Below are 24575 nucleotides of genomic sequence, written 5' to 3'. Positions count from 1 at the left end.
TGTTAAGGTGATAGGTTAAATTACAATAAGTTAAGCAGTTCCAAAGAAAAGCTAAATATGCACTGACTTTTGTAAATGTCACACATAGTCATTTCATCTTGTGACACACCTGCCTGTTTTAAACTATCGTGGATAATCACTGCATGGGTTAATATGCAGAAATGTTTTAAAATAGCACAAGTGGAAAACAATTTGAGGAGCAAAGCAGAAAGAATGACGCAGATGTCAAATTAATGCCGGTGACATCATAAATCATAAAACCGACATTCAGCACCAGTTAACAGCGGGGGTCTACATCCCAATGACAGCTGCTTTCTTTCTTCCTTGCCTTCACCTCCCCATCTCCTCCTCCAGCTCTTTCCAACTACTTGCTTCTCATCTATCAGAAATGATGGAGTGACTGCCGTATTGTACTGCACCGTTTCCCTCCTGTGTTACATTACATGTATACTAAACATTTACTTCATCACACAGGATGTTTCCTCTGGTGTCCATCCTTCAGTCCTTGACTTTCCACTGAAACAATGACACATATGCTCACATGCATTCTTGGAGTGGTCAAATACTGATGCCAAACCTGTTGCAGTTGCGGATTTGGTGACAATATTATGATGGGGGTTTTTTTTGGTAATGGTAAGGAAGATCCTAATTATGAATCAACATATAACTGTTGTTTAGGCCCCCTCGGCTTCTTATTTAAATGTTTTGTCTATGCTTAAGTAGCCTAAAACTTTTTTTTTTCACCAAAGCTTATTTTCCTAAACTTAACCACATACTTGTACAAGCACTGAAAGCAAATGAAGATGAAATTTATTGTCAAACAAAGCAAAGTACAAACACAAAACTTCCAAACTTTCACAAAGTGATCAACTTTGGCTGATGTATCACGGCACTGAAGCCAAACAGACACTTTGCGCATATGTCTGTGATAGAGCTGCTTTTGGCAAAATGGGAGTACTAGATGCCCTGAGATTAAAATGTATTGCTAAATCCACAGTTATCATCCATCAGTATTAAGCTACACCCATGGGCTGCATCTGTGGATATGGCCGTAACACCAAAATCAAAGCTATGCATGTCCATCTATACATATGCTGTTCTTTTTTTTTGTGTATTTGTTTTCTGTCTGGACACACATACTGCCTGTACACTCTATCTCTGTGAACAGATCAGGCACAAACACCCACATGCATCACACACATACACAAAGACTGGTCGCTGTGAAGAGGTTCGGTCAACTGGCAGGGGCCTCTCCAACAAATAAACACCCCATCTATCTATCCCTCTTGTTTCTGCTACAGGCACGGTTTTGTGTGTGCATTTGTGTATATTTGTCTGTGACTGTGTGTTAACTTGAATTCCTGAGCCTGTGGTTACCAAAAGCTTTGAAGTCCCAACAGCACCAGTGCTCTGGGTTGACAGGCTTACCCGCTACCCCCAGCCTGCACTGGAAGGCTCATAAAGAGAAAAGTAAACAGGCAATAATACCAAGAATGAGCAAACCTTTCCTGCTTCCTTGGCTACCGCTTCCTGAATGCCAGCCACATATGCACACACACACACCTACACACACAAACGATGCATCAATATACTATAAGACTACACAAAGAGATAAGGAAGTACACAGTGATTTAAAGATGAACTGAGACTTTGATGCTATATTTCAGGCTGCAAATGAATCAGTGGATGAATGTGGTCTCTCTCTCTTTGTCTCATATACACCGTATACGCCCTACAGTAAATAAGCATATTCAAGATCATTGCTGAGGTTTTTCATCCACTTACACTACAGCTCAATAAAATCTGTAATTATGTCTGTTTTTGTGACACTTCTTGTCCTTTTTACCTGCTTGAACACACAAACACACACATAATTCACACATACAGTATAGTCTCCTAGCTGCTGTGAAATGAGAGTTAGTATAAGGGTGGCAGGGCGATTGATATGAATCCCCCCCGATATTTTTTTAACCTATTTTTAACAAAGACTGTGTAAAATTAATTTTGATCTACATCAGGGTGGGGTGTAAATTTTGTGTAACTACATATAATGTAGAGTTAGCATCATGATCTTGAACCTTTCTCTCCGAAGCACTCAATCCACCCCTTGTCTTTTTTCTCTAGCCTCTTTTCTTCTTTTCAGCTCCAAAGCGGCTACATGCCAGGCAGCACACAGCCAAAACGCTGCAGCAGAAAAAGCATCCCCACTAAGCTAAACTGACAAGAGATGAGGAGACCGATGCAATGGAACACCAGTGTTAGAACAGAGCCGTGTACTGTATAATGCTCAATTCACCCATCCAAACACACACACGCAAACACACACAGTGACACATGGGACAGATTTAACTGATGTGATTGCCTGGATTCGATTTTTAAATGTGTGTGTGGCAATAGTCTAAAAAAGACCTCCATTCTCAACCACAAAGAGCAAAGGTGCCCTTCGTTAAAGAACCAAATACCGAATAGTACAGGCTATTGCTATACTGAGCTAGGCTGCTTTCTTCATCATGAATGTGGGAAGGACGGTATATGAAGTGCAGGAGGATTCTGCTGGAAAACTGAATAATGTCCCACCACACCACTCAGTGAACTGGACACATAAGTGCTACAACAGACAGATGTGTAAAAATGTACCTGAATGCAGAAAAGAAAGCATGACAAATTTTAGTTTTGTCGTGGGTTAGAAATAATAAATGCAGTTTAGAAGGCAGTGCTACGTATATGTGCATTTCAATTGGTTTGTGGGTTTGTGTAAATTTGCGGGTACAAGTGACATGTTTTGTGAGAGCTGGGCAGTTATATAATGGCCAACACAAACAAACAGAGTCCTTCCAAAGCACCAGAGGAGAGCCAGCAGCTCCATGAATTCACAGCACTCAACTTCAACAGTCTGACAGAAAAGTATACAACAAAGACACTACAGCAACAGCATGGAAAAAACACACACACACGAAAAATATTAAGCATAACTGTAGGAGCTCTGCAGGGATATTAAGAGTATTTTTCTCACGTGTGTGTGCATAAAATACATGGGCCATTGAAAATGTAATATTTTTTTTTATAAATCCAGGGTTTTTATATGAAACATGTAGTTGCATTAAAGGATTGCTGATCACTAGGGGGCAGGGAGAGTCCAAAACAAAAATAGATGGACATTTGTCACAAAAAGAACAACAGTGAATCCATGCTGGCATTTAGCTCTTACAACCAGCTTCATGCAAATTGGATTGGCCATATATTTTCCTGTTATGGTGATAATATATGGGCCATCCAAATTGCATGATAGCGAGTCAGTAGATTGGGAATAAACAACAAATAAGTGTTTCAGGGAAGAAGTTATTTTCTTGTCTTTCTATACATAATCGTCTTATAAGATGCTAAAGTCGGTGTTGAATATCTTCAGGCTAAGCTTGAGTATTTCTTTGACCAAGCTGTTGCAGGTTTGCGTGACAGTGTCAGTGAAAGATGTATAATGTGAGTCCAGAATGTCTGCTTGAAAGCCATGCAGTTCAGTGCACGAGGGCAGCAGCTAAATCACTTAAGTGAAAGAGTGGAGAGTGAAATAAAACATTTGACATGAGATGGACGATGGGCTTTGATCCGGCAGCCAAGTCGATCGGGCGCTGGGATGAATGGAGAGGAAGGAAACAGAAAGGGAAAATGATCTTTTATTTGGTGTTGGTCCAGTCGCCAGTGGCAAATGATTTTAAAAAGAGAAGTTAAAACCACTTTTAAAACAGCTCGCCTTCCTCCTCTTATCGTGAAAGCATACGGTAAGCAATGCTGGCGAGTAACAACTGAGGCTTATGTGTGATACTTTGTCTGTGTAATTGTAATAAGCTTTACGTTACTGGAAGGTTTCAGGATTGTGTGTCTTGATAAATCCAGCAAGAATGTAAACTTAGGTCTCTCGTCAACGTATGAGCGAACAGCTGCTTGCATTTGCAACGTGCATGCGCAAACACACAGTCGCACACGCGTACACAAACTGGCATGCGTTTGCTGTTTTAGGATCAAATTAGGGTTGCAGGAATTTCACACTGATGGTAGATAGGAGTTGGTTCACCTGCTCCAGTCTGTTCTGACAGATGAAAGAGTGCCTTAGCGAGATTAAATCTGGCCTCACATTCTCTGTGTGGAAAGGCTGAAGGCTGCTCACAAAACATACAGTAATCCAGGCGATCAGCGACACGTCCATTCGCATTGTACTGTATTATAATCTTCATCTTATCTTTTCACAGAGTTTCATCGCAACAAAAATTGGATAAAAGTCGCGGCTCTGACATGGATTCAAACCACACACACACACACATATATATACATATATATATATATATATATATATAGAGACATAGCGGAATATTGTAAAGTTTATATTGACACACAGTCTGACTCAGATGCACAAAAGAGCATGCACATGCTCGTATAACTGCCGTGTCCCTTTGCCTAAGCCAGACAGAATTCACATGGTCCTTTGAAGGCGCCACTGAAACAACATCCTTGCTTTGACAAACATTGCTGACTATGGACACAAACACGCACATACACACATACACAGTCCAGAAAGATAATGATGGTTTAATGCTAGAGTCGACTTTATTAAAGCCCTTAAACACACTTTGGAGTCTGTGTAAACAAAAGCAACTGCTTGCGAACTCTTTCTCTTCCCCCTTCACTCGATCAAAAACAGACAGACAGACTCACAAAGTAGAGAAGGAGGAGAGGAGGTGCTGCAACAAGGCATCTTATCAAAGAAAACAAAGCATAAAATATTCAGTAAAGGTGCTTAATCTTCACTGTCAACAATACTTAGTCCAAGCATTTTTGTCTTTAAATCCACCTTGTTATTCCTGCCAGAAAAAATAAATGTTTCATCAGTTCAATATTTGTCTGTGTTTTTAAGCATCTTAATAACATATTTGTTTATTTTTGTCAAATACCAACAGAAATTTCTCAGGACACCGGGGTGCCTCGGAAGAGTTTACCAACAGAAGAGTTTTCTTTGTCTATAATTAATATCACTGAAGTATCTCTCTACAATATACAGTGCTATTTATTCTCCACTTCTCCATTTTCTTTTTCCCAGAAAATGTTGTGGCTTGTTGTTCGTAGCACTGTAAATATGTCTTTTTTTTCTTTTTGCTATCAGTTTGGGATGACCTAACCCCATTCAGCCATCTATCTGTTAACACAGAAGGCCTGGAGAGCAAGCTGCATGATGGGGCCCCCAACGGCTGCATGCAGGGATTGTGGGGGCCTGTTGGTGCAGCTGTCCCACTCCATGGTAACATAAGACCTTATTAGAGTCCATTAGACCACTCTGAAACTAATAAGAGATTGTCAAATACATCTAAACATTCACACAATTCACAGAGGCAGGAAGTAAGAGGAGGGGGGGGAGCAGGGGGGGACAGGGGTGAGCCATTTGTCTGTACAATGTCCCATTCTTGAAATGACATGTCGTACTCTTTCAAATATAGGGACAAAAAGCAGAAAAATAAGAAAGATATAAATGAAAAATTACACTTTTTCTGTGTAATTTGGAAAAACAAAACCAAAATAAATGCAATCCAAAAATGAAAATCACAGGTGACACTTGGGAGAAATTCTAATTACTCTGAAGATGTTAATCACCGGGGACAAAGGGGTTCAGCAGTAGATACCTTTGGCTTTTAATGAGTAAATTCAGAAAAATATACTGACAAGTGTGGAAAAAGTTTTCCCTCCTATCTGTACAGTTAGACAGGTTGGCCTGGAGTTCACAGCAACAGAAAAAAAAAAAAACACTTCCCCCTGGCCCTGACAGCAGGAGCTTGACCTGGGAGACCATCTTTGATCTTTAATTAACACTGGGCATGGCTCTGGAAAAGAGAGAACTGATGAACAAGGGACCATTTGGGACCCACTATAATAACCTAGAATGCTAAAGATGGATTTCCTTTTCAGAAACTTCAACACCGTTTTAATTTTAAAGTCATTCTGGGACAGCCGCAGTGCAGGGGTGGCTGCTTTCAGATGGATGCTGTGTCTGGCTTCTTAAGCAGAGAAGATCTCACAGAAAATAAGTAAAGAGGAGCAGATATAGAGCATCATGGAAGCCTTCAGCTAACTTTGGTCTTGTTTGCCACTATTTTATATTTTGTATAATCAAACAAAAATGTATAAATGTAATATAATGTAATCATATCTATAGTGGCATTTACATTTATATGAACTGAACACATCTGCATTGTATTGTTCACACCAGGGACCACTTTCTACTTCTTCTTTTTTTTATGCATGGAAACACTGATGAAGTACTGTAACTGTAATTGATGAAAGCTGTTATAGCAGCCACAGAAGCAAAACAGAGGAAATTTAATTTTGTGTAAAGTGTAAAGTGGTGTAATGATGTCCTATCTGTGTACATGTCTACAAGATTTAAAACCCAGATCCAAATATATATGTTTGGGAAGTTTATGATGCATTACACCATGGATATTGAAGACTTTGAAATTTTCATTTTTTTATGCTAATCCCTTTTTTTTTTTTATCTCAAAATGGATAACTTTACTTCTTTTGACAAAGTTGTTAAGGCAAAATGATGTGAGGAGGAACAACAACAATCAGAGGCATTTTACATGTTTTCTACTATACTTTAAACTCTCATGTAGAGATGTGTTGCAGAGCAAGGTGTCACCCCACTGGCCAAGCACAACTCTTTAACTCTAGCAGCCAAAGTATCACTGCAATCATTCTGACAAGCTCACTTTAAAAACCATCCAGCAGCAACAAAAAATAGTCCCCTGCATAACATGTGTGACGATAGTACGGAAGACCAGTCCTGTTGGTCAGGACATGAAAGGCAATTTTAGGCATGCAGATTTGCATACTTTTGAAAGCACATCAAATGACTACTCATTGCTACCTTCACCAACACCCACAACAATCACCGCAGCTATCCCATCATTCACCATCCACTCCAGCCCACTCCTTTCTTCTGTGTTATCAGTCCCATCTTTCTGCTCTGCTTAAAATCTTCCCATAGCTAATGATGTGTCACAGAGAAAATTACTATTGAACCTCTATATGCTGCACCCTGGACCTGGACAACACTCTACTCACATGTATGGGAATATGCACGTATAACTACCGACCAATCACCTAACACCTTGGGAATTTGGGGTTAGTTTGAAGAGCTCACATAAACAATGCATACACACACAAACATATACACACATGCACACAGAGAGTGTATTTGACATTAAACCTTCTGGACTGACAGATATGAAGCGTGAGAGTCCTGATATCACACTGTTTACTTTTACAGCTTTAAAAAAATCTGCTTGTTTAGGCCAAAGGTTCAAATAAGGGAAATGTGTAGAAGAGAAGTGACACGTGCATTTATACATGCAGAATCAATGCATGGCAAGGCATGTGTGAGAGCACTGTTGAGAAATAGTTGCAAAAAAAATATGTTTCTTACTTTGGCAGGTGCTGCTTCTCTCCTCATATCCTGGGTTACACAGACACTTCCCAATAGGCACAAGCCACTCCCCTTCTGTGCTACAGTACATTCGAGGAGGCTCTTCCTCTTTGGAGTGATTGACGCATGAGCCTTTGACTTCCACCAGTGACTGGGAGTCCATGGGCACAGTATCAGGGAAAGAGGCAAGATTCCTCACAGTGTGTGGGCACTTCTTGAAGTAAACCCTTACTGACACTAAAGCTACACAGGCGCCCACGTCCTGGAATGCGAGGTAGAAACCCTTCTTGGTCATGGGACCCACCTCGCGTACCTCAGTATTGAGCTTGAGAATGCGATCTCCAAGGTCAGTTTGAGTAAAACTCTCATCAGCAGCAATGGTATCAATCTTGGAGAACTGATGCTCTTGGAAGTGGCTGCCCTGGTCATCATCTGCCTCTAGGTAGAGGAGGTTGAATGTCTCCTTGCAGGTGCCCAGTACCAACGGGATTGAGTTGCAGTCCCTCAGAGTGAACTTCAGCTCTACATAGATCTTCTGAGCAGATTGGCGAGGGATCCAGTTGGTCCGAAGCCAGTTGTTCTGGCTGTAGTCCATCACATTGCAGACCTGAAAGGTCCTGATGGGAGTGTAGTGCTCATCCACCCCACTGATCTCCTCCCACTGGAAAAAATAGAGACAAGGAAAGGTCGAAGGGAGAAACAGAGGAAGACAAGGAAGAATAATAGACAAGAGAGACCAAATACAGAAAAAAGGGGAGAAGGTAGATTTAAAGATTGAGAGCGATAGATAACAAGGAATGGATGCAACAGAAGGAAAAGTAGAAGAAGCATAGATACAGGAAAGACAGATTTTTTTATGAGTAATGAAAAGGATCAAGTGAAAATATATTAGATTTAAAAAAGGAAAGCAAGGGGATTGGGAAGTTTGGGGTCAAAAGAGAAGCAAAGGGAGTAAAGGGAATGGGGTGAGTTAAAGATAGAACAAATGAGGAAAGTGAGAATTTGCAGTCAAAGAAGGAGGAATAAGAGGAAAGGAGGGGAAGATAGCAGAGAAAAAATAAAGTTATCTCCACCCTGTAAGCATTTAGGGATGAATTATTTAGATCCAGAAACATTCTTGCTGAATACTAAGCATCTAATAAACACTTAAGGGTGAAAAATCACACTACCAGATCTCTTGTAAATTGTTGAAATTAATTAAAAGCAAACTTGCTGGCTTAGCCAAATTTTCTACATTAGAAGGCTCTGAAAATATCGCCAAGAAAAAAAGCTAGAAAACGTGATCTTCAATTTTTTTTAAATTTGTGTGAGGCAGCTTAATTAATTTTAAATATTAACAAAATCTCATAGTGTTTCTTTTTTCCACCCTTATACTAAAATGTTTTTCTCTAAAAGTGAGGACTTTCAAGCTGCAGTCTTGGTTATTTACATCACACTACTACTTCTACTAAAGGAAACGTGCTGAATCCACTATGAAACAAAAGGAGCTACGACGTATAGACAGATGAGAGTGTATACCAGGAACGTTTGTGTCTATCTTACATTTTCCCTCCACTGGGAGAAAGCAAAGAGAGAGGAGAGGAGAAAAAGAAAGTGGGGTCATTCCTTTTGAATTCAACACAGCGGGTAGACTCATTGATCATGTGCTTTGGCTTTGCTGTCCCGGCAAATCAACGCTGAATCGGAGTGATGATGAATGGACAAACACCTGAAATAGCGGGCTCATAGTGGCTGAAATGGCAGTCATTAGAACAAATGGGCGTAAATGCGTAAATGGATGCTTTTGTGTATATTTTCTCATGGTGAAATCCAGAATGCATGTGTGTCTAAATGAGCAGCACTTTCTTCAGAGACGGAGAGATATACAGAGAAAGAATTTCGTGGTAACTGGAACCTAAATTATTGCTCCTTTCACCCACAAGCATTAATGGTAACATAAACCCACACACGCACTCACATAAAGCTCATGTGAAGTGTTTAAAGTCTCATAGCAGGCAAACACAGCAGGTGCCTTCAGCTGAACTCAGAAATTAATGACGAGCTAAGAAGGAGTTGGTTCTCTGTTACATGTTTTTGTCTGCCTGTGTGTGGGGGTGTGCGGGTGTAAAGCATATGTATGAATGTCTGATGTTCAAGAGGCTCTCAGGCTGAGGGATAGCCACTCACTTTTCATCTCACGGCAAAGTTAATGAAACACCCCTGAGAGAGCGAGAGAATGAGGAGGACAGGGGAGAGAAAACAAGAGGAAATAAAGGAAAGCGCTAAAAAAAAAAGGAAAAAGAAGAAAGCAAGAGATAAAGTGAAATGAAAACTGAGGGCCGATACTTCTTTGGTGTTTAGTCTCCCCCATCACCCTCTTTGGTATCACGTCATTCATCAGCCAGTAGTCCTAGCTCTTTGGAGGTCTAACAATAACAGGGAAATGTCTGCAGGAGTGAGTGGGACTAAATATAGAGAGGTAAAGCTAAACTTAACATTTCACCTTGCTTTACTCAAAGGTGTAAGAGCACGACTTTAAACAGAAGCATAAAAATGATGTGATGACATGCAAAAAGCTATGTTGAAAGACTTTGACATAACAAAAAGGAAAGTGAAGGCAAGGACTCCCACTTTGATTAATGATTTTGCTGACATTAAATTTTACAAGATAATAGACTTCCGTGAACATGAGAATAATAATATATCCTATTATGCTTGTCCTTTATATAGATGTGTGCTTTTTGTCATGGTTAAAGCAATGTGTTTCTGCCAGGAGAGTTCAACCAGTAATTTAACTTTTTTTTGTGGTGACCTGCTTAAAAGAGAAGTGACAGATGTTTGCGTTCTGTCTAAAAATACATGAAATTGGGTGACTTGTGCCAGTGAAGGTGCTAAGAACGGCAACAAAAAAGATTAAAGCTGAGGATAGAACCATACTGCATATGAGTAAATTGTAGCATATCAATCCCATAATACAGCATATATCATTCAATATTACAGTGGAAGAACAGTTATTTTACAAAAATTGGATGAAAAACTACGGTTTTGTCATGTAAAACATCAACATTTTTTCAGTTGCTGTTTATTCACTTTTTATACATTTTTTAGGATTAACAAAGGATGATACTGTGGACAAAGGCTGTATCAGGTGACCCTGAATGTTCTATGTTACGCTGCAATAGGCCTAGTGTTTGTTCTTTACTCACCTATTTTCACTCACAATGTCTTTATCACCACTTAATATACCAGATTGGTTACTATTAATCTCTGGATTTCTTTCTCAGTGGGTCTTTTGTCCTCCCTCCCATTGCCGCTAACAGGTCGCAGCAGATGGCAGTGCCTCCCTGAGTCTGGTTCTGCCAGAGGTTTCTGTTAAAAGGGAGTTTTGCCTTCCCATTGTCGTCAACTTCTTGCTCATAGGGGGTCGTCTAATTGTTGGGGTTTCCTTTCTATTAAAGGAGGGTCTTTACCCTACAATATAAAGTCCCTTGGGGTGACTGTTGTTGTGGTTTGGCATTATTATAAATTAAATTGAACTTAACAGGAATGAAATATAGCAGTTTATGAACTTCTACCATTCTGCAAACAGCCTTCTCCTCCATTTTCCTTTTTTTTTTTTAACAGGTGACAAGTCCAGTGAGACAGTGTACTTCTTCTTCAAGTTAGGCTCATAGAGTACCCCTTCAGGTAGGGGTACTACCTACTGTACTTTACAATGAGGTAACAGACTGCCCTGTTCAACCATCAGTTCTTTGTGTAATGAGTTTGGAGTGAGACAGCCTTTGTGTGAATCCTGTTTATTCTCAGTAGTGCAGATCTCAGTGTGAGCTACTAGCTTTGTGTCATTCCTTTTTATACTCGTCCAGTATGCTCCAAACTGGGCTTAATCTAAAGCAACTATGACTGATGGCAGTCTGTAAGCTGTCTTATGGAGAAGCTTGCCAAACACAAACACAGAAAGGTTTTCAAATCAAATCCAGTATATGTCTGTATGTGCCTGCGCATGTGTGCATTAAGTACGCTATATGAGAATATGACTCAGCTTCAGCAACTTTCTGCCAAAGTAAATGACTGTCCCTAAATATTACATCATGGGAGTTAACTTGTCTAACCTTGAATCACTTCACTTTATTTCTAAGTTGCAACTCTCTGTCCTTTAGACCAGAAGTAAAAAAGAAATAAGAAGAAATAGAGAATATGTTAACATCATTATCTGTATTTAGTTGATTGTTACATTATGTGTGGGTCAGTGGAGGTGTACCACAGTACCCATGAGTTTCTAGACCCAACATTTCCACTAATATTGCTATTACTCACTCATTGCAATACATGAAAGCTCTTCCACCTACACAAGAAACGCTGAATGTCAGTCAGGATGAAAAAAAGATCTAGTCAGCAGCTATTCCCTTGTTTCTCTTCAAGGGGTTGAGGGTGTAACTCCCATCCCCCTGCCCTCTAATTGATATATAACAACACTAGGACCCTACAGCAGTCCACGTGACCTTTGACCCTGACCCCTGATGGTCACAGCTGGGACAAAGTTCAGTGTAATCTTGCCCCTGGTTTCTCTGATCTGTGCTGTAGGTGAAGTAGCTAAAGGGACAGTAAAATGAAGTGTGGTAACTTGATCTGCTCTGGACATACCTAGAGCAACAGGCACATCTCTGAGTCACAGAGTCAGCACACCAGTTTATCCACTTCAAAGACACTCAGGTCAATGGTAGTTAATGGGCCAGTATATGGACTTGTAAAGGGCAGCAATACATTAAAAGCAAGTCTTGTTAAGTGTAAGAAAACAAGCTCAATCATGCTCTTATCACAAGTCTAACTTGCTCAACAAGAGCTTAACATAACAAATGTTTCATTATGTTATAGTTTAGATAATTTATAACATAGTGCATAATTCAGTTTAATCAAGTTATATAAAATATATTTTTTTATTTAAAGATTTTGATAATTATTTCAACTTAATTTGCGGGAGAAAAACAATTACTTGCTGTTAAAATCAAAACCATAATGGTTCACATTTTGGTTTTTACTTTTAAAATAAGCTCTTTATTTACTCATTTGCCAAAATTGGCTATTTGTGATTTTGGGATATCAGATTACTGAACGGAAAAAGAAAACAATTATAATTAAAACGTTCTGTTAAATCTCTACAGCTGGAGATGGTGATCCTAAAAGCCGGAGTGTCTGCAACAAATGCTGGTCGAGAAGCTTAGAGCACAGAGGTCTTTGGGGTTACAGGCTCAACAACTGCAACATATCAAATAGAGGATATTTCATCACTCTGTCCGGCCAAAGGAAAACCTGAATGTTTATGTGATCCCTCCTTGTATTCATCCCATCTCTTGTTTATGTGCGACCCTGAGCTTTGCCTGACGAATCATTGTTTGTGTTTTGTTCAAGGACAGACTAGCTGATGGCAATTGTTTGGGGATGCTGGAATCACAAATGCTGTTCATTTATATTTAAACAGTACTCAAGAAAGAAAAATGTGAGTACTGTAATTGTCAAAGTTCTTAATGTTCTTTTTCTTTACTTTTTTCATTTTTTAAGACACGCTTGCCTCAAAAATGCCATGATCTTCACTGCACTGGTAAAATATATGTTTACTCGTTACTAATGCTTCTTTGTAACACCGAGGTGTAAGATTTTCATAGTTTAGGGAGGTTTAGTACAAAATCTGACTGTGCTTATCAGTACAGTTGTATAATGCATACAACTTTTAATAGGATGTAATAAAATAAACTCCTCAGGATTTGTGCCAACTTATCTCAGGAACACGAAAGTAACAATAAATCATTTTACCCTCCCCCTTCCTCCTTACCTCTGGTCTCTTGCATTACCAAACTAATCCTTGTTTAAGGATAGGTTTGCTCTCTTTCTCCCTTTAAAGCAGTTTATCTGCTCAGGCTGATTTTGCACATGAAGTAGACGCAGTTCGCGGGGGCTTTTAAGCACTTGGATGATTAAAGAAGCTGAAACAGCAGTTGTCAAAATGAAAGAAGACAGATAGAGAAAGAGAAAGAGTAGGCTGACTGGTGGGCCTGATCCCAAAGCATAATCAGCCCTGCTATTATTTGCCTGTCACCTCACCCTCTCATTCCAGACCTGAGAATTGGAATGTGAGGTGTGAATGTGTTTTGGTTCAATTTTTGTGCGAGTCCAGACACTATAAGCAAAGTTCACATACTGTGAGCACTGGCTTTTTATTCTACAGATGTCAAGCTTCTTTATCATCAACAATACAAATGTTACTGCGCTTTTACTAAAGTCTGACACAGTAATGTAGACTGTTGAACCCATGTAAAAACAATTACAAGGCAATGTTTTTACTGTATAAATAGTTTTAAACTTTTTTATTTTTGCTGATTAGCATGTAGCAAATAACTGACATAAACTTGGTATTTAATCAGAAAATCAAACTAGAGTTAAGCTATAACTTGTGGTAAACACTTTGGGTCTAAATGCTGCAGCGACTTTATTTATTTGAAAAACAATGAATCTAAGTTCCAAGTACAACCAGAAAGGACATTGTATTCTCCCTTCTTATGAAGAATGGACTTTAGTTTGTAATTATCCATTAATTCTATTTTGTATGCACAGCCAGTGTCTAGGGTGTTGGTTTGTTGCTGAAGAATGCTTTCAAAGCATGCAAGAATGTAATCTTTAACACTCTTTAGTGATGGGCTAAGCCCCCTGGACACTGCTAAGCAATCAGCCAGCTTCCAAGACAGATAACTGTATATCTGGATCACACGCACACAGACACACACGCACACACACTCATGCACTCATCAGTCCAGTCGGTGGCTCTGGAGTGAACATCCTGGGGAGGCTAAGCTCTTAATTTGTTCTGACCGGAGCACGTTGTGTCTCGGTAGGCCAATAGCCACGGCCTCTCCATCAATGTGAATGAGTGTTTGTCTGTGTATGTATGTGTGCGTGAGAAAGGGAGGGAGTGAGGGCTCAGTGCCACTGCCACATTATGAGAAATCATTTGTGAGCAGGAGTCTCTCAGGGCACTCTGCTTATCGGAGCGCAGTCAGTGGATGACGTGAGTAATTACAGATGATTCACCTTGAGGACTTGATCATCAGCAATATCTCTGTGTGTGTGACTCTCTCTCCCTCATTCCTTCCTGTCCTTTCCTCTCCCTGCTTCCGTCTCCCTCTCCCCACCCCTCTCTCTTCATCCCTTTTGCCTCTATCAGTCTCCTTCTTTTTGATCCTCCCCCCATTCCCTTCTCTATCTCTCTGGAGTTATTCTCATTTAACAATGACATTGACTCACATTCCTGCAGCATTTTTATGAATTATATAACCACACGCTCTTCATCTGAACTTGGTCAAAGCAAAAAACTTGAAGTAAAACAGACATGGTTGCACAAATTGCCTAACCTCTGTCAAAAAAGTCTGGTGTCCAGCGCTGGATCAAATAGCCGTATCAATGAGTATTTCCCTAGCTGCTTACATGTGAATAATGTCTATCAACACAACATCAATCTGGCCTGTCAGCTGGTCATGCAGTTGTTGTGTAGGTTGCAATTGTCTTTTGACTAAATACATTTTAAGGACCTGAAGTTTTTCCTTTGGGTAATTTTTTCATTGTGGTTGAACCTCATGAAAAAACCGAGTGCTCTGTTGGTGCCAGCTCTGTATATGGCCGAGAGAAACAAGGTTTGGCAGCTCAATGGAACAAATGACTGGATTACCTTAAGCCACTGCCAAGGAGTAATTCTAACACTTAATAAAGGAGAAAGAAGGAAGTGTGTGTGTGCGTGTGTGAATGAGTGTGTGTGTTTGTGTGTGAGAGAGAGACAGTGGGCTTGCTCAGAGGCACAGAAGTCTAACTAGTTGGAGAAATAAACACTGAACGAGAGCCCATTGGAGGATTTTAGAAGCAGAGACTGATATATGACCTTTTTTTTTTACATCCAATGAAATAATGCTAATACTAAAAACAATATTAATGTGATTCCTCCTTGTGCTCCTGTTAATTTCAATTGCATTAATGGATAAAACAAACTTGGAAAAATGCTTGATAAAAGGTTATAGTAGTTTCTGTAATATAATGAAAGACAGACAAAATGAAGTGTTGCATATTATGGATTAGCAAATCAAAGGTTTACTTGATATTGCCATGTGGGTGGGTGTTGTTTATACTACTATAAATTAATGTTGGTCCATGGCGACTGATTGAACTGACCTATCAGATTGCTGTGATGTCCTAGCTGTGCTACTCTGAGAATAAGGCCATAAAACACTAGCACCATTAGCCCTGTGGGGCAGAAGTATTATCAATAGAAGAAAATACATAGAGTTGACATTGTGGTAAATGAATAGATTAAAACACATGTGTTTATGAAAGTCAAAGTTGAGTTAATATTTTTAGATGAAGTTAATGTTTTTGCTTGTTTTCAGTCACATTCTGTTAATTTTACACAATACTTGTGTAGGCTTCAGCAACACAGGCCTAGAGGTTGATACATGACCCCTTTGTCAACCTGCAGGTCACTAGGGATAAATATATATTCCCCAACCGGATGGCAAGCAGTTGCTGACTGATTGAAATCGGTCGCAAAAAGGGTGCTCTAAAAACTTCCTTGCGATTGCTATAGTGACTAGCAGTATGACACAACTGCCCATCGTTTGCAACGAAACTTGAAACTTGTCCACAAACACTCACTAAGTAACCACGGAGTGATAGTGAGACATAAAAAAGTGCAACACAAACTGGAAACAGAGAACACCATCTCCATTTCCGATTGCACTGTTCACAATTCCATAACCTCTCCGTAAGCAATTGGTGCATTTTTTGCAGACAACTCATCATCTTCCAAAGAAATTACTGGCATCCGCGCCAATGTGGTAGCGATCAAAGCAATCACAAGAACCTTTTCAGTGCATCACTGTTCATGACCAATTTCACAAAACAACACAAAGCTACATCTCACAACCATTCGCCAGTCAGTCAGGGAATGAACATTTTTTCCAAGTGACCGCTAGTTATCATGGGGTCATTGACCAGTGTTTAGGCCTGCATAACTGAGATGTAATTTGTTTGGTTTAATCACCAAAACTACTTGATGTTAAGAAAACAAAAATATGATTTGGGTTAATATAAACCCATTTGATGATGATTATATAAACCCATGATTTCTGGAACAAAGGTATTAAAAGTATGACATGAGAACAGTGTGTCTAGTCAGTGATGGCCATTTAACACCATTATTTAAGATACTGTAGGAACAATACTAACATGGCAATATCACATTGTGCAACAAGTCAGCTTTTGATGGAATTTCCTGTTAAACGCTATCTGAGTTGTTAATGGGAGGCTGGAAGTAAATCTGGAATTCTTTTGCAGATGTTTTTGGACCAAAAGTCCAAAATGTATGCTTTTTCATGTTTAATCTTTATTTATACATACATGTATTCAAAAACACAAACACATATATAGGCAGTATGATTGTATGGTAAGCTCTGAATACTTTACCCTGCTAGATAAAAAAATGAACAAAATGCCTAAAAAAGTGGGTTAATCGTCATTGGATGATTGTTTCAACACGGCATAGTGAGAACGACAAAAATCTGAAAAAGCTTATTTCACGGTTGAAGCTGACATTCAATTCATGTTATTGGATCTGTCTCCTAAATGCAAACATATTCAGGCATGATGTGGGTAAATATAGAGATGGAAGATACTCACCCCATGTAATGGGTAGGAAATCCATCCTAACTCCCCTTGGCTTGCTTTTGAGTCTAACAGGTTGACTGTGGTGAGGAAGAGAGAGAGGAAAAACAAAGAAAACATATGAGTGTCTAGCCCTTGTTAGCCCCAATTAGCCTTTATCTAATCCCACAGGAGGATTCACCAACCTCAAGCACTGATCATGACTCTATTTACTCAGCTGCCCCCCACGCACACACAGACATATGCACATACACACAACCACAAGCACTTGTACTGATGTCTTTGTGAGGAGATTCATTGATATAACCCATTCCCTAGACCCTTAGCCTACCCGTCCCTAAACCGATTTAACTCTAAAACTAAGTGTTAACACTTAAGGGGCTCTTGGAAGAGAGAAGAAAGTTAAGACTGGTCAAATTGTCCTCACTTCTCCAACACATCCTTGTTCTGAAGGTAAGTGAATAAAGTAGGCTTTGTATCCTTGCTTTGTAAGGCATCAAATCAAAACTTCACTGGGCAAACAATGAAAATATCCTGAAAAGGTACTGAACTAAAGTACAGTCAGTTTTTCAAAAACCACCAGATGTCTTTTTTCCTTTTTTTTCTTTCTTTTTTTAAAGACTTTTCTTTTGACCCATCTGACCCCCATTCTACCAACCCACACACATATCCATGGAAAATAGAGTGTAACCAGGTGAAGCAAAACTCTATTGGATCTAAATTCAAATGCAATCACCGGTTTCAGAGGTGGTCCGAAATTCAATTGGCCACACTGAAATCAAAATATAAATCCAATCCAGAATGAATGGAAAAAAACAGTTTTAAGTGTGTCTCCTGCCAGAAATTCGTTCTTTTCAAACACACATCAAGCAGCAGAAGGGGATCCATGTCTAATAGAGGAAATATGACTGAGGACAAATAAGACAAGGAGCTTCAGTGGTTAAATCATGCAAGTGCAGGCTCTGGCTTAGCAAAACAGGATTCAAATTATGGAATTTAAGGGACCGAACGAATAACTATGTCAGTTGTGCAGCAGTTTTGAAGTCACAAATTACTTGTGAAAGCGCTTTTATTGCCTACCTCCACAGAACATAATTAGAAGTACACTTGTGAATAGTAGATGTGATGGCCAAATTGACTCTGACACAGAGTATCTTAAAAGGAGCTGAAGCATTTTCTATTCTTAGTGTATACACTTGGCTGTGGAGTGAATAATTGTCATTGAATACAACTGTCAGCATGGGTCATGACACATGGAGTGAGGAATGTGAAGGCAGCTTTATGCTCAAAGGATGCCCCACTTCAGCAACCAAACTGTCACGAGCAATTTGGCAATAGATTCTGTCTAGCGACACAAAGCTCAGACTAATAAAGCTTAGTGCTCTCACCTCAAACAACAATTTATGTAGTTAGAATAAAATACACAAAAAGATTTTGGTGGTGTTCATGACGTAAATTATTTACAGTTAATCCCTTTTAGTCCTGTTTTTCAAACAGTACTGAGGAAAAATAGGATGCTTAAATATAATGTTTCTGACAAGTAATGGTATGGTGGAGAAAAAAAGCACATAAACCTACAGTGGGCTAAATTGGGACACATTATACTTTTAATATGTTACTGTGCAATAGAAAATGTAGCTTAGGATTATGTGAATTTGGTAAAAAAGTAAAGGACAGACAACCATTTATTATAAAGAAAAAAAGAGCAATACACTTCATCAGTTCCAGCAACACTGACTCAGCCTCTTTTTACTTATCCCGTTGAGAGCAAAGCAGTCGACAGCTCTGAACACTCAAACAAGTAGCAAACACTTAGCAACGCAAGTGGACACATACAGCAAAGTGAAGCAGCAGTGCAGTAGAGGCCCTGCAGCTGTAACTCTATTCACTGTGAGAATATGAAGAATGCATTCTTCCTTCATTCTCCTGTGCAAGGCTTCAGTAAGCAAGAATGTCCACATATCAAGTGTTTATCAAGTCATGATGGACCGCTGGCTCACAGGGAAGCCTTTTAAGTCAAACACAATCTACCCCTGTCAAGCACCGGGATCTAAATTTGCAAGAAGAAGCGATCTCACTTCTCTGTGAATGGGTTGTTGTTTTGTACTACAGAAAAAGTTGGAGAAGGAAGTGATTCTTTGTTTCAGACTTATCAGGTAAACATCAGCCAATGTGGCATAAAAGGACCTTAAAATGAAGCATAGAAAGGCAGACACAAACACCTAGATTTATTATTCTGGACTCAAAACACAATAGATGTTCACCTGAGCTGCAGTCATGCTAAACCGCTGAGCCAGTTGAGTGGCAGTGGACACATTCATATTAGAGTTTAATGAAGCTATCTGTTCATGTCAGATAATAGCAGCTCAGCATCCAGGGCCATTGCTTCCAATTTACATTTCTCAACGAGCCGAGCCCAACACTCAAATTGAGCCGAGTGAGGGAATTTGAGAGCAGAAAATTAGACAGCTCTCATATCGCAGGAGTAAAAAGCCCCCTCCAGCTGCACTTGGCTGAAGAAATCAGTACCCACACATGCGCACAAATGCATGTACGTTCACAAATACATGCAAAGCACAACAAACACAAAGGACGCATCCTCAACTAAGAAGCAAGAAGAACTGAGATACTCTGAAACACAAAAAACGCTATATACTGAGAGGTAGTCAAATGATGCCAACACATGAAATCCTCCAAAGGAAAGCGTTTGCAAGCACATGATGTAGTTGGACATGGACACGCACATCTACTGTATGCATTCATTTTTTGTAGAACCTGACCAAAACGTGCAGTTTTTCTCACACATGCGCATTCAAGCAAACACAAGTGCACACATCAACATTTGCTGACAGTCTTTTTACTCTCTCGCTCAATCTCTCTCTCTCTCTCTCTCTCTCTCTCTCTCTCACACACACACACACACACACACAGTCAGTTAGCAAGCTAGCGTCAGCCAAGCATATAGCCCCTGCCCCAACAGGGAGTGCCTCTAAACGGGAACTACGAGTATTAATAGCAAACTCAGCCAGCCTGTCTGGGAGGGAGCAAAACATCACAGAGGTAGAAACAGGTGAATCAATATATAAAGCAAACTAAGGTCACCATCAAACGCCCACACTCATAACCCTAGCCCCGAGGAATGGAAGACATCCTTTTTTCACTTGCTGGTGACCTATATCGCTTGGCATATTATGTGTTGAACACTGTAGCAAACAAAGCAAGAAAGGGTACTTTTTCTGATGCCAGTGTTACCATGAGTAACGGCTCAGATGAAAATAATAACTGTACAATACAAAATCTCATGAAATAGTTCTCCATTGCAGCCACATATTTCACAGCTGATGTTAGAGGGGAGAAAGAAGAGTCAGTCAGTCAGAGACTAAGGAGAGGGGCATGACCAAAGAATCAGCTTCCTCCATAATAGAATAGCATAGAACACATGTCCTTATCTATCAATATCTGCTATTTGAAAGAGTGGATGATGCTTTGCAGCCTGGTTCCATGCATCTGAAGGTTGGCAGGCCGCAGTGCAGGCAAAGCAAGCGACTTGTGTCTGTGTTAAAGGGTGAAGTGTTCACCTCCCATTATGAATTATTCAAGAGCAGAGTCGCTCTGTCTGATGTTGCTGCTGCTTGCCCAGCCCCTCTGCTCCCATTTCTCTTTCTTTCTTTCTTTCTTTCTTTCTTTCTTTCTTTCTTTCTTTCTTTCTTTCTTTCTTTCTTTCTTTCTTTCTTTCTTTCTCATATAATTTACACAGACATAAAGGCATAGAGCACTCCTGCACACCATGACCACGTACTGTATATCTACACATGTAGTCTCCCTAAATACGGATTTTTTTTCGCCTAACTCTGAAGATGAAACGTTAAAATGAGGATGACACCCTTCGGTCAGCATACACATATAAATATAGGCATTTAGAATACATGGGGACGGGAGTGAGGGGTATTTTGCGTCTGCGCACATTTCCATCCCCTCTGAAAAGTACCATCGCTCTGAGACGCACATCAGCCCCAGCGGGACTGCTGAGCCGGGCTCTCCGGGCCAAGCCTCCCTAACGCCGACTAAAAATACCAGAGGCCTCCGGACGTCCCGCAGCGAGCCAGCATTACACCACCTAGAAGGACATGCTGCACCACATCATAGAAAGTAATGACTTTCGAAACTTTAGATATTTTTTTCTTCTAATTATGTGGAATTTAAACGATATCGGATAGCTAATGTCAGCACAAAGTCTCCTCGAAGGCTTCTCAAAGTGAAAATGAATCCTCTCCGCTGAAATCTATTACTGAGGCGTTTCTCTGTATTTCCTTAAACTTTCCCTAAAGTTTTACGGGATCATTAAGACCTAATGAAAACCACACAGTAAAATTAAATAAAAATGCTTGCTGAGGTGCGGTGCGGAGACGGAAAATTCAACGAAGTACAGACGCGAGGAAAACATCATAAGTTTGTCGTCATCCTTTTAAACTTGAGGTTTCTTTTCTATACTGATGCTTTTTTTTCCTTTACTTGTTATAACGCACTTGATTCATTTCCTAATTTACTGATAGCTTATATAAACTACAGTAAGACGTCAGCGAAGTCACAGAAGATGTTTTTATGGCCATCGAGTTTTAAACGTACAAACAGCCCCCCATGGTCAAGTGGACTGTTTTATAATCTCTGCGCCAGGGTAGATTTTATCACCTTCAACTTATTGGCGTGAAATAAAAAATAAAGCCTGTAAAAATGACGTTATGTTTCGGTCGTGTAAACAGTGACCTACAGTTCAACGTAAAAGATCATGAAAAAAGAGTGTCTTCGAATTCGTCACATTATGTTTATGAAAATCAGTATTTTCAAAATTGGTACAGCTTTCCAGCGTGTTTATTGTCTGCTTTATTTTTAAAGCAAAAGTTTATGATCTAAATAAAGATTAAGAAAGATCCAAGAAAGCCCTTTAAGTGCATATATACTCTGTGATTATACCTCTGATTTTCTTTTGTGTCACGGAAAAAAATGTGTGTGGACCTCATTCTAAGGTTTGTAGTAAATTACTATGTTTTTCTACTTTGTTACTTGTAGAAATTAATGATCGATATGAGTTCTCTTTCATCGTGAGGACTGTCAAAGTTGACCAAAACAGACGTGTGTTTCCATCTGTTTAACTTTTAACCCGAACCGGAGAAACAGCGCTTAAGTGATTCAAAACGTCTTTGTCGTCTTCATATTTGTGGTGTACAAGTCTATATGAATTTCTATACAATGTGCTGTATAGACGAGGCAGCTCGATACTGACACTCTCTGGCTGATTTATGACTCTGGAGGGCGAACGTAATTGCCTGATTTCTTCATTGTATTGACACTTTCCCTGTTCCAGCTAACATGCAAACTGTTTAGTTAGTTTATCTGTTTGTGTGTGTGTGTGTGTCTTCTCATCGTTTCTTTTCTCTCTGATATTCACTCGTATAAATTACACGTTTATCCTAAACTCTTAAATTATCCCCCGCCCCACTCACTCCGCGTTCTGTATCGTCTCACTTTCTCCCTTTCCTCCAAACGCACAATAAAATACTAACACACTCCTACCAGTGGAATTGTGTGTATTTTTTTAGGGTCAATGTGTATTTGCTTATTTTTTTACCATCGTGAGCCAAACTAAAACTTCACCAGTCTTATTTTTCAATCAAATGCTTATATGTGGATTTGCATTAGGCCTGGGTGGCTTTGACTCTTTTCTATTTTTTTTTTTTTTTTTTGCTTCACGACAGAACTGCACATTTTCCCGACCCATGCCTTCGTGTCAAACACCATAAATTAAATCGTATGCTCTCTTGCATTGCGTTAACAACTAAGGAGATATATTTCCCAGACACCAAATGCTGTGCATAAAAAAGGGGACAGTCTTTTTTTTTTTTTTTTTTGCATCAAATGAATGGTTTACATTCCACAAACATTTTTCGTTAAGAAAACATTGATTTTAGGCTTGATGGCTTAAAAGAAATCACAAAACTTATAGGGTCAGAAGAAAATCCACTGAAATGTGACTGGCCTGATGAATTAATTCATTTATTAAGTGCGCGACAAGTGAAACTTTTAGTTTGATAATCGTTGGATTATAAAACAGATCCTTTGGCGTGACCTACAAACTAACGTCCAAAACTTTCCAAACTTCTCCAACAACATCAGCCTTGATCTGGAAGTTTACACGGGGTGGGTTTGTCTCTGAACATTCAATTACTGTGGTGTAAACTGAAACATCTACAGTATACGGACGGATTCCATTACTTTCTCGCCATTAAGGTTTAAACTGTTGGGTATCCTAAACTGAGACCTTTGTGCTGATAATTCACATAAAGCACCATTTAGATGGCTATCGTGTTAATAGGTTCTATTCACATTTACAGACTCATTTTTTATTTTTTCTTTCGGACTTTTACCCAGAATAACTTTAAACATTATCCTTACTTGATGTGACATAAACCACAGAGAACTGGACATTAAAAATAAACTCAATTACATTTTTTTCTGTCTCTTGTGGAGTGCTAAGGGTTGGAGCTCATCCTCAGAGTGCATTTGCATTTACTGCCCCTGCTTAACACACACACATACACACACTTTGACCCGAACATGTTAAAGTTTTAAAGATGTCAGGATGTAAACCAATAATTTACAAAGTTCAAACCAAACCTCCCTCTGTTGTGTAAAGGTTTTTTTTCCCCTTTCTTTATTGTTTGTAGTTTAGTTTCATATGTTTGAATAAATGACTGTGCTGCTAGTGGACGTGTCTACCGTAGCCTTTTTCTGCCCCGGCTTCAAAATACTGCCACAAGCTTATATTCGCCTAGAAAGCGACCAAGACCTAAAGAGAGATAAAGTGCAACGTCTTTGTCGCTCATTTATCATGAAATCGGCTTTAAATGCAACTTTTAAAAAAGTCGTGAAACTGCAGATTTACATGATCACAAAGATAGACTTAATCTTTATTCGAGTCGAACCCATTAAAAAAGCAGCCACGTTTTTACGCACTATGCGAATATTCTCATATTCTATTTATTGCCTTAAAACTGAGTTAAGCTCACAGTTACCCAGTAACTGGGGCGTCTACCCCAAATGGATTCTTGGGTAAAACAGACAGACACGCACATCTCATATAAACACAAATATCGGAGTTTCTTTACGTCCATTCGTCCCACAATCACGCGTCTTTGGGAGCTGTCTCGACATCACTTAGTTTATTCATCTCTATTTGAAAACTATTAAGTCATCTTAGCCAAATTATCGGAAATCGCGCTACCTTGTCTGGCTTGTTCGGATTTGGATTCAAGTTTACTCTCTGATTATTACTATCTGCTGGCGATCTGATCCAGTTTTATCGGTGATGTCCGGTGTCACCGTGATTCGCTCTGGATAGTCCTTTGATTTTTGAGACTATAATTTAGACAGT

At 39.5% G+C, this 24575-nt stretch overlaps 1 protein-coding gene across 3 annotated transcripts in view; it reads right to left on the bottom strand.

The window, feature by feature from the left end:
- Window positions 1-24575, bottom strand: part of epha3 (eph receptor A3) — a 93333-nt gene that overhangs the window by 68449 nt on the left and 309 nt on the right. For all 3 annotated transcript variants that reach the window (XM_085249371.1, XM_085249372.1, XM_085249370.1), the window contains exons 2-3: window positions 17162-17226; window positions 7469-8129 (exon numbers count right to left, since the gene is read on the bottom strand). In XM_085249371.1, the coding sequence (XP_085105497.1) occupies window positions 7469-8129; window positions 17162-17226 (726 nt within the window). The remainder of the gene's footprint in view (window positions 1-7468; window positions 8130-17161; window positions 17227-24575) is intronic.

Source organism: Mchenga conophoros, linkage group LG16, assembly GCF_057382185.1.
Source record: "Mchenga conophoros isolate Kocher_MC1m ecotype Shallow Benthic linkage group LG16, M_conophoros_male_GT1.1, whole genome shotgun sequence".
NCBI lineage: Eukaryota > Metazoa > Chordata > Actinopteri > Cichliformes > Cichlidae > Mchenga > Mchenga conophoros.
This window is presented reverse-complemented; position numbering and strand designations above follow the sequence as displayed.